At 40.7% G+C, this 11,257-nt stretch overlaps 1 protein-coding gene across 4 annotated transcripts in view; it reads left to right on the top strand.

The window, feature by feature from the left end:
• Positions 1 to 6,617: 6,617 nt before the first annotated feature.
• The window catches only part of NABP1 (nucleic acid binding protein 1), a 10,301-nt gene continuing 5,661 nt past the window's right edge, over positions 6,618 to 11,257 (top strand). For 2 of the 4 annotated variants that reach the window (XR_005838017.1, XM_008687282.2), the window contains exons 1-3: positions 6,620 to 7,246; positions 7,541 to 7,679; positions 10,429 to 10,500. Coding sequence is in view for 2 of the 4 variants with exons in the window: in XM_008687282.2 (XP_008685504.1) it covers positions 7,156 to 7,246; positions 7,541 to 7,679; positions 10,429 to 10,500 (302 nt within the window). In the remaining 2 variants the exon portion in view is untranslated. Of the gene's footprint in view, positions 7,247 to 7,540; positions 7,680 to 10,428; positions 10,501 to 11,257 lie in introns of all 4 variants that reach the window. The other 2 variants (XM_008687281.2, XR_567584.2) reach the window with 2 other exon arrangements.

Genomic DNA, 11,257 nt, shown 5'->3' with positions numbered 1-11,257 from the left:
ATCTCATTTTCCCAAACTCTGCTTATAGCCAGACAGCAAACCTGTGGGCTCTCCCTCCTTACCAGCGTCACTGCTCCCATTCTCGTGCAAGCCACGACATAGCTCAAGTGGATTAATATAATAATCTTTTAACCATTTTTCCTGCTTCCTTTTGTTCTTCACCCAGCAGTCAGAGTGATCCTGTTAAGTCTGATTTGGGTCTTTGCTCAAAACATTCCAACGGAGTCCTGTCTCAGAGTCAAACTCAGTGTCCTCCTATATGATATGCCCCCTCCACATCCTCATCCTTTTCTCGTTCTCCTTGCTCACTCTGCTTCAGTCACCAGCCTGCTTACTGGTCCTAGAAAAAGGCAGGCAGCCTGAGCCTTTTCAACGGCTCCCTCCTCTCCTTTTTATCTTTACTCAAATATCACTTTCCCTGCCCACTCTCTGTAGTCNNNNTTCCTGCTAAGTCCCTATCCCCTCCCTTGTTTCATTTTTCAACATAGTATTCATCACCCTCTAATATACTATATAATTTTATTTTTTTATTTTTTTCTATTGTTTCTGTCTACTCCCATTAGGACGCAAGCTTCATGAAGTTAGGGATTTTTGTTTTGTTTTGTTTTGTTTTGTTTTACTGATGCAGTCTCGGTGCTGGAACATTGTAGTTGTTCAATAACAGTTTGTTGAATAAATTAATAAACTAGGTTTGTTGAACATACAAAGGGCAAAAGGGAGGATAAATCTCTTCAAAATTTCTAAAATGTCAATTGACAATACATGTCAGAGTTCTTAACTATATAGTCAGTAATTTCACTTCTAGAAGCTTATCTCAGTGCAGGATTTCCCAAGCTAGAATAAGGGAGATACTGTTCCAGAATAGGTATGTGGAAAATAAGGAAAATATTCTGGAAAAAAAAAGTCTCTTGTAACCTGCTGTGGCTCTGATTTGGTGGTACACTGAGGGGTTTTACCATATATTGATGCTGAGTCTAACTTTAGAGATTCTGATTTCATTGTTTTGACTCTTGTCCCCTTTGTCATGATATTAGCAGCCTATAGTGATTATTACTGAGAGCCTTAATTCATTAGGGGCTGTAGTGGTACTCCTGTTCACCTTTCTGGGTGTGCGTGTGTGTATGTATGTATATGTGTGTGTGTGTGTGTGTGTGTGTGTATATGTATATATATACATTTTTTTTTTTTACAAAAAGGTGGGGTTAGACTACATTATCTGTAAACACTCTTCCAACTGGGACACTCTATGTTCACATGGAAAATGCTCTTAATTAGGGGTTTGTATGGAAGCAGTGGCTGTTTCTTCCAGGTGATATATTGGTATATGTGTGTGCTTGCCTGTGTGTGAAAGGAGAGGAAGTGTGTAAGCTGTATAATGCTATGAAATAAGAAAAGATATTTATTTTTACTATGAGAAACCAAGAGAATAAGAAAAACTTCCATAAAGAGTCATCAAGCCCTCCACTGCAACATGTGTCAGGCATGACGTTAGCGGAACCTGTTACATGCTTCTAGTCAGACCGTCTAGAGCATGTTAAGGAACAGGATTCTGAAAGCAGGAGAGTTGGTTTTTAAAACTATCACTGATTTATTTATTTTTACATACGTCTTAGCCTATTTGGGCTGTTTTAAAAGAATACCATTGAGTGGGTGGCTTATCAATAACAGAAATGTATTTCTCACCACTTTGGAGACAGGGAAGTCCAAGATCAAGGCCCTGGAAGATTCAGTGTCTGAGGTAAGGGCCTGCTTCCTGGTTCACTGAGGTGCATCTTTTCTTTGTGTCCTCCCATGGCAGAAGGGGTGAGGGAGCTCTCTGGGGTCTCTTTTCTAAGGACACCAATCCCATTCATGAGGCTCCCCTTCTTTTTTTTTTTTTTTAAGATTTTATTTTTATTTATTTATTTGACAGAGAGAGACAGCCAGTGAGAGAGGGAACACAAGCAGAGGGAGTGTGAGAGGAAGAAGCAGGCTCCTAGCGGAGGAGCCCGATGTGGGGCTCGATCCCATAACGCCAGGATCACGCCCTGAGCGGAAGGCAGCCGCTTAACGACTGCGCCACCCAGGAGCCCCTGAGGCTCCCCCTTCTTATCTAATCACTTCTCAAAGGCCCTACCTCCACATTCCACTTTACATTGGGGATTTGCTTGCCACACAGGGATTTGGGCTGGCACATCAACACTCCCCCTACAGCAACATAGGACAATCAGAAACATCAGCAACAGTCAAGTAACTCTTTTTGAAGTGTCTAGACACACAGTATAGAAAGGACTTCTGATCCTACGGAACTCGGTCAGCTCTCTGGATGTGTGATCCGTAGCCTTTTCTACAAAATCCCTTTAAGTATGAGGATTATGACACATACTCCAATGAGACAAATCTGCCAATACAGAAATACTTCTGTTTTATTAATTCTGAGTTAGTTCAGCTGCCATTAATATTTGTTTTCTCAGCTGAATAAATAATAAATTCAAGCAGCCACTTAGACGTATGGTGCACTTGAAAGAAACTTTTTAGAACACAGAAACCGAAGTTGTTCACGCTATCATTAAAAAGATAATATAGCTGAGCTGAATTAACCTACTTAGGGATGCATTTCTCCCCAAGAGAAACTACAAAGTTATTCCTCACCAGTGGACTTCACTGCCCCCACCACAATTAGACATCAGGGATTAAATAACCTGGTGTTGCACTTATCACTGTGAACTACAAAGCCTTCAAAAAAATCCAATTACCCACTTAGATAACCAAAGAAGTGCACTTTTAAGGGCAAATAACCTGTTTCATAGAAAAAGTTATTTCATGTAACACTTGGTTTTAAATCCCAGCTCCGTAACTTATTATAAAATGAGAAAATTCACTTCCAAAGTATTAATTATTAAATAATATATTAATAAGTATCAAGTGCTTCTAAGTAATAAAATGCCTGGCACATAGAAAAGGCTCAGTGTGTGTTAGCATTTATCATTGTAGGGACGATTTGTGTGGCCATGTTGTAAATATTACTAAACACTACTTATGAGCCTTTTGGCTAAATCTTTTTAAGAAGATTAAAAAAAGGCCATTTCTTTTTGACCTCACCAATTATGCTACAAAGTAGATTACCTCTGTAATACAAGAACACTGTAGTTGATATGAATTTTTTATTGTTAGTTTCACCACACAAGATGTCTATTTTCAAACAAACCTTGGTTAGCTCTTTACCTGATGTTGTAATAGTTTCGAACAGATGGATAGTGTAACGAAGGTGAAAATGACTTTTGTGATCCCAGAAACCAGAACGTGGCAGTGAGCATGGGTAGCGGGTGGTGGCAAAATTGACAGGAAAACGTCTATCAGTAAGGACCCAGATAACCAGGCCTTTATGTACAGGATTCTAATGGATACCCTTCTGTATTATACTTGATCTCACTAAATAATCTTTTTTTTTTTTTTTACGCAGGGTAGTGATGTTGAGGTTCTGGCCCTAATCCCCTCATTGCCTCATAGGTTTATGTTTGGTCTCTGAGAATGAGGAAGGACTGAAGAACAAGTCTTAGAAGGAAGAGGACCATGAAGTAATCTTGTGAATGTAGTAAAGAATCAGCAGTATAATCATTATGACCTAACTGGCTGGGCTAGTGACCAGGGATCTCTTCGTTTATTTTGCTGAATTGTATATTAGGAATGATTATCTGAGTGCCAATAGTTGTTTTTCTAGACATCCCCTTTCTCTTTTTGTTAACTACTCCCCTTAAGGAGTGATTGGGGTTAGTTGACACCAATCGGTCCGGATTGAAGAGTTCCTGCACTGTCCACACCATCTTGTTTCTCAAGACTGTCTTTAGTTTTGGTGAATGAGAAAGCACTGGGTTGCCATTTCCTTTCTGAGAACAGCTGAGTTGGTAGAGGGGGAAGTGGATGTTTGGCTGAGTTCTCTCCTGTGGGGTTAGGACAGGGCTGGGCTGCTAAGCATCAGCTTCTGCTTTTGTGGGGCTTGGTTTCCTAACTGGTTCCTCTTTATAAATGTCAGTAAAATCAGTCTGAGCAGCCCTATCTAATCCCCTTTCTGGGAACAAATGACCGAGGGTGCAAGGAGTGGTCAACTTGCTTTGTCCAAACTCTTGGCCACGATTGTGCTCAACATTCTTAACTGGTCTCCTATCTGTTGTTAATCTTTTAAAGATCTTGTCAAACCTTTAAATAAATAAATTTTTTAAAAAAGGTTTGATTTAAATATTCCTTCTATGAGGGACACCTGGGTGGCTCAGTCGGTTAAATTTCGCTTCTGTGAGAATGTTTTTGCCTGTATTGAAGAATATAGCTTTGAGGAAAATCTAAACGAAGCAACAAGTCCTGCTAGATAACCTTGGTAGAATCAGAGCTTCTGATCTGAATCGGGAGTCTTTGGGAGCCCTGAGGTTGGATGTGGTCTGCCATTAGCTGACATATTTCATCATTTGTTTTATTTAATGTTGAAATCATACTTTTAATATTATCTTACACTACTTTCCAGCATTACATCAGTGTTTTTGGCTCTCCAGGCCTTATTTGTCCATGAAATGGAAGCTTCTGCTTCCTTAAGAATGTCTTGTCTCTCCTGCTAATGTGATTATCTCTGAAACTCTTCTCAGGCTGTATTATATCTATGCCACTTCTTTGCAGATGTTTGGGAAGTGGTGGTTGATCTAAAAATATTCAGTAAGAATCAAGAAAAAATTAAGGCTTCTGCCATGAAAACTCTCTGACTCTTCTCAACATTTCTGTTACCATCACAAAGTTAATTAGATGATTCTTTAAAGCCTTACAGATATATTTTATGCTGAAACATTTAATTCTACCACTGCAGTTTAAATCTAAAAATTACCTTTAAGCTGGAGGGCTCTGGATGGGGGGTGTCAAGATTGCCTAGATTCAAAACCGAATTTGGCCATTCTCTAGCTATGTGGTCTCTGGTGAGTTTCATCATCTGAAATGGGGATAAAAATTAGCAGTCACTACATAGAATTGATGAAAGGATTAAGTAACAGTTTAAGCTACTATTGTTTTTCTCTTCCTTAATAATAAAAAAATAAGTGAGGGAAATATGTATTGAGTATTTACTATTTCCTAGGCACCAGTCAGACAATTATCTCTGATCCTATGTAATTCTCTGAGGCGAGCATCCTTTTATTTTTCAGATTATTAACTTATGACTACAAAGCTTAATCAAGTGTCCTAAAGGTCACACAGTTAGTAAGGACTCTGAGGCCAGATTTGTTTCTACAGCACATGCCCCTTTTCACTACATGAGGTAAAAAGATAAAGAAAATTTTATTTTTATTTTCAGGTTATAATGTTTCAGGGTTTCCCACTACTGTTACATGGTTTTTTGGATGCATAAAAACAAATTGATAGCACATACGCATTATTAAGTGCTAGAAGCCAATGTGAAAGGGCTACATATTTGTTGCCAACTATACACATTGGAAAAGTCAAAACTATGGAGACAATAAAAAGATCAGTGGATGCCAGGGATTAGGAGGGAAGGATGCATAGGTGGCACACATATTTTTCCGGCAGTGGAACTACTCCGCATGACACTATAATGGCAGATACAAGTGCTCACACAGTTGTCCAAACCCATAAAACATACACCACCAAGAGTGGGCCCTAAGGTAAACTATAAACTGTGTGTGATTATATGTTAATGTAGGTTCAACAACTGTAACAAATGTACCACTCTTCTGGGGAATCCTGATAATGGGAAAAGCTAGGAAAGGATGGGAGTGGGGATATATGGGGAAATCTCTGTACTCTCCTTTTAAGTTTTGCCATGAATCTAGAACTGCTCTAAAAATTTGCCCACTAAAAAAAAAAAAAGAGAGAAGAAAAGCAAATTGAGACAAGGGTATAGTATGAGAAGGAAAAGGTAAGGAAAAATAAACCTGTGAAGAATTTAACTACTTATCTATCTGCCTAGTATTAAGAGTGAAAAGTGCAAGACCAGGTCAGATGATTTGTGAAGTCCTGCTTGCTCACAAGTTGCTGGGTGACCTTCAGCCAACTACCTCACCCTTCCCGACCTCAATTTAAATATGCTTAAAAATAAGTGGTTGAATTGATCTACAGTTCCCTTCTTGTGCTAAATTTCCAGCCTTAACGATGAGGACCCATCCCAGCCTGTTTTTTCTTTTTTTTCTTTCCACCCCCACAAGCCACCCTGGCCTAAACCTGCACTCAACTGTACGCTTTTTTTTTAACCTACCCATTGGGTTCTAAACACAACAACTGTTCCTTGTAACCGCGGGGACAGAGGGATTAAAGGGCCCGGGTGGAGGGCTGAACTCGGAGCGAAGAAAAGAACAAGACCACCCTAAAGCCGCACAGGGAGCACCAAAAGCCGGCAAAATGAAAATTGCAGGGCAAAGCGGACGCAGCGCAGCGACGGCGGAAGCGGGGGACGGGTGGGGCGGGGCCGAGACCCCATTGGAAGGCTAAGGGGGCGGGGCTCGAGCTGACAGCCGGCAAGGAGCGAGAGAGGCTGCGCGGGCAACGCCGGCCTGTTCCGGACCCCTAGCTTCTCTTCCTACAAGGCGGGCGAGCCCGGCGACGGGCGTGCCGACGCCACGTGACGTCATAAGGGGCGGGGCGGCCGGGTGGGGGTCCAGCCGGCACACGGGCGCGTTCAGCAGTCGCTGTTTGGGACGCGGAGTGTGCGGTTGCTAGGTCTCCGCTCCGGGTTCGCTGTCACAGTCTGTCCCTTCCCGAAGCCTGGGACAGACTGGGCGCGCGCCCGCGTGTGCGTGTGCGTGTGTGTGTTGTGAGTGTGAGGTGGACTCAGGGCAGAGACGTCCCCTCGCTGCCTTTTTTTTCCTCTTCTTTTTATCCAGAAGAGGGGGGCAGTTCAGTTCGCACGCTTGCCTTACGGTCTCCCCGTTGGGAGCCGGGCTTGTGTGCGGACTGGTTCGTCTTTTTTTCTTTTAAACTTGTGAGCCTTTTTTCTTCTTATTTTTTTGGACTCAGTGCCGTCTGGGCTGGTTTCCTTGATCCCTGATTAACCGCTTTCTGCCCGTTCTCTCGCCACCCCCGCCCAGAGTCTCCCCTGCGCCTTCGCCCTTGCCCGGGAGGGTGGGAAGCTTTGTCCCATTCCCTGCCTACCCGCGTCTCCGCAGCCGTAGCCGCACCTGCCTCAATATGAATGGGGTCAGCGACCCACCTCTTTTTATAAAAGATATTAAGCCCGGACTGAAAAACTTAAATGTCGTCTTTATTGTCCTGGAGATAGGTAAGTGGGGTCTGCAGCCCACCCCTCTGCCCCCTTGCGTTCTGGGGCAAGAGGGAAGGGCGCCGCCGCTGCAAGCCTGGGGCTCCCCTTCTCCTCCTCCTCGTTTCCCCCTCCCCCCCCTTCCACGTGGCCCCGGTGGCCCCCGCCGGGGCTCGGATCCAACCTGCGGCGAAAACCCGGGGCTCGACCTCTTCCCACCTTTCCACTGCGCCATGATCCCGGAGGAGGGTTTAGAGCTTTTCTGGAAGTCCTCATTATCTAATACCCCCCCTTGTGATTTTTAAATCTTCACAGGACGCGTGACCAAAACCAAAGACGGACATGAAGTGAGATCATGCAAAGTAGCAGATAAAACGGGCAGCATCACTATTTCCGTGTGGGATGAAATCGGAGGTCTTATACAGCCAGGGGATATTATTCGGTTGACCAGAGGGTAGGTGTGCACCAAAGGGGGAGGAGGGAGAAGGCTTCCTAAGTAACAGTTTTCGGAATCATTGGCTGGGGAACCTTGGCAAGTTCTGGAGTTCTGTATCTTTTCTGTGAGCTTCCAAGGAGTTGTTGAGCCCCTTGGATGTTAATTTTGGATAGTGGACAGCTTTGAGATGTACCACCCTTGCCAGAAAAAGCAGTCAGTTTCACCCGGGAATTTAACCCACTCTTCCTCAGTTTACAGGTTTGGTAGATTGTTAAGTACTGTTTTGGGATTCCTAAGTTTTTAGTAAAGTGATAAAATTAGCATAGTCCGTACTACTTATTTTTTTCATAAATTATTTAGTATAGTTGTCAGTTCTTTTCCAACCTTTCCCCCTTTTTAGTGGCTTTTGAAATCCTGCCAGTATTTTATTTGGCAGGACATAAAATTGTAGTTGGACAATTTAGCAGTTTCTGTACTCGAATGTAAAAGTTAAGGGAAGTTCACAATATCTGGAAGGCACATTCTGGAAAATGATTTCCTGTGCCTACTGCTGTAAGGTCAGTGTAGTACAAAAACCAGAATGATATGCAGAAAATATTTGGCAGGAAGATGTCTAAGATACCTCCATCCAAGAGAGTCAGTTGACAGATTGGCTTTTAAAAATAATTTAGCACAACTTTTTTTTTGGTTGGTAATTAGACTGCCTTTAGAATTTTACCAAATATTTAAGTTAGGAAGATAAAAGGCCAGAAAAGGGTCTTGAAATGGATTTTGGAAGTTATGTGGTCAATAGAATTGTAATAATTTGTTGGTCACAACTATAGGAAAAGTGGGTAGAGATTGATGTTGGCATAGTAAATAGAATCTCAGAGAAGTGTTGGATCACCCTGAATGGAGGTTAGTTAGAGCCCTTTGATAATACCTTCCAGGCCTTACAACATCTTCAGGAAGTGAGGCAGAGTATCATCAAAGAAGGAAGTGAGAGTCAGAACATAGACATTTTATTCTCATGCAGTGACTCATTATGACACTAATTGTGTCTTTTAAACTTCCACATCTGTAGCTTACACAAAAGAGAATTCCTGCCTATGAGGGTGTGGTGAGGATTAGCATAATTAAAGTTTTTTGGTTGCCAAAGTATTTCTCATCCAGTGATTAAAAGTATTTTGTACAGTATAAACAGCATCTCATTTCAAATATTTCATATTTTGTAGTCAATGGAAAATACACAGGTATGTCCATCAAGATCCATATAGTAGTTATAGAATTTAAAATATATAATTTAAAGGAAAATTCAAAGCTAAAGAAACTCCATTATTTTGTAACTTCAGTGTGACCTTGAGGTTTTTACACTTCTGTAACTTCCTCTTCTGTAAAATGGGAATAATTATACCTTACTTACTAAAATAATATGTCTAGCGGAGTCTGGCCTATCGTAAGGCCCTTCAGTTCTGGTTGTATCTAAGAAAAGTAGTTTTTGAAGAAAGGCGTACATCCAAATAATGGTAATTTGAATATTGATATGTTTATCAGAAAACCCTGCTATTGTTATGTCATTCCTGAAACAAGTACAAGTTAAATGTTTGTTGTAACTTCAAATTTTTTCTCAACGTGCATTAACTTTTACGTTACTGAGGTGAAATATTAGTGCACTATTTTTCTTCTAAGTTGCCTTTTGTGTACTGTCAGAGTGCTGGAGTCTTTAACAAATAACCCTTATTAAAGAGGAATGTATAATGAGGAACTCACTGGTATTTATTAACCTATGTTAAAAAACGAACTATACCTGTACTTAGTTAACAATATTTAGTGTATAATTTATCATTTTTAAAAAATATTTATTTGTCAGAGAGCGAGAGCACACAAGCAGGGGTAGTGGTAGGCAGAGGGAGAAGCAGGCTCCCCACTGAGCAAGGAGCTCAGGGATGCTGTGGGGATGCGGGACTTGATCCCAGGATGCTGGGGTCCTCACCTGAGCCGAAGGCAGACGCTTAACCGACTAAGCCACCCAGGAGTCCTTATAATTTATCATTCTAAGTCATAAAGTTACCATAGTAGTTGTAGAGAACCACTGAAAACCAAACCTTGGACTGATTTTACAATGTTTAATTTACATTTTTATTAGATTTTTGTGTAGGAATATTTAATGATGCTGTCTGCATTCAGAGTTGATCAGAGTAAATAATCTGTTCAGCCAAGCTGATGCTAAGAATTGCAGGTTTGGAAAGGTAGATAGGTGAGATTTGTGATTTTTTTTTTAGGCCTTTGATTAAATTTTACCAAATTTTTCAGTAACTTGTGAATCCTATGTGTTTTATGGAGGTGAAGGAAAAGCTATTATATTGATAATCTGTTTAGATCAAGTAAATGAATATAAAAGTAAACACTTGGTTTTGATTTTATATATTCTATGATTGAAAAATAATTTCTGCTTGAATCTCTTCAATTGAAAGTTCTTTTGTTAATTGACTAAAGATGGGATCTTTGGAGTATAACAATGCTTGCTTTGCAAAAAAGACTTTCTATTTTTTAGGGTTTGTTATAGTTTAGATAATTATGTCAGAATTTGGCAGTAGAGTTTTCTTTGTACTGTTCCTTTGTAAATAACAAGTTAATCAAAATTAGATTAATTGTATTTGATTTAGTACCATAGACGCAGAGTTTGATCTCCACCTACATCCCGATACAAAAAATACAGTATAAAGTTTTACTTAAGTAGAAGGAAATACATGTATTTCCATAGAACAGATGTTTCTTTTTTTTCTAGGTATGCATCCATGTGGAAAGGGTGTTTGACACTATATACTGGAAGGGGTGGAGAACTTCAAAAAATTGGGGAGTAAGTATTAAAATGCATTTCCTATAATTGAATAAATTACATATAATATCTACAGAATGACTGGTAGGTATAAACGATAAACTTCTTGGCTTTTCTGGACTGATAAACTGAATGCCTTCAATAGCTTTGCTGTAAAAACAACTTTACATGTATGTACCAGTTTAACAGCCATCCATATCGTTTCCTGTAGCTGAGAATGTCAGTTTTCCCTGGCAAAGAGCGTGAAGTTGCCCTTGAGATGAGCCCCAATGGGGCCATTTCTGTAGGCTTTGGGAACATGCATTCTTTAGGTGTCACAGTGCCATTTTAAATAGGTTCTGTCTTCTCGTGAATTGCCAGAGAAGCTAGGTAAGAAGCTAGGTTTCAGGCCAACAGTTTAAATTTTCTTTTTTCATTTATGGGTGAATATGTACTCATGGTAAAAGGACTTGTAGCGATGACAATTGAAGTCCTGTATTTATCTACAGTCTAGGTACCGTACAGGCAGCCACAATGCGAGCTTCCATACACTACTACCCTGGTAATCTCCACCCTGACTTGGAGGAACCATCCTCTCTAGGGGTGTAAAGGTAATTCAGCCTCCATATTAGCCTAGACATTTGGGATGTATTCATAAAGTATTGTGTTGGCAATGAGCCAAATCATTAGTCCATTCTGTTTGGTGAATGTTTAGACATCTACTTAATGCCCATGAAATTGGAGGATATTTGAAGAGAGAGAAGCCACACATGGCACAAAAAAAAAAAAAAAAAAAAAA

This window comes from Ursus maritimus, unplaced genomic scaffold (genome assembly GCF_017311325.1).
Source record: "Ursus maritimus isolate PB19 unplaced genomic scaffold, ASM1731132v1 scaffold_1, whole genome shotgun sequence".
NCBI classification, from domain to species: domain Eukaryota; kingdom Metazoa; phylum Chordata; class Mammalia; order Carnivora; family Ursidae; genus Ursus; species Ursus maritimus.
This window is presented reverse-complemented; position numbering and strand designations above follow the sequence as displayed.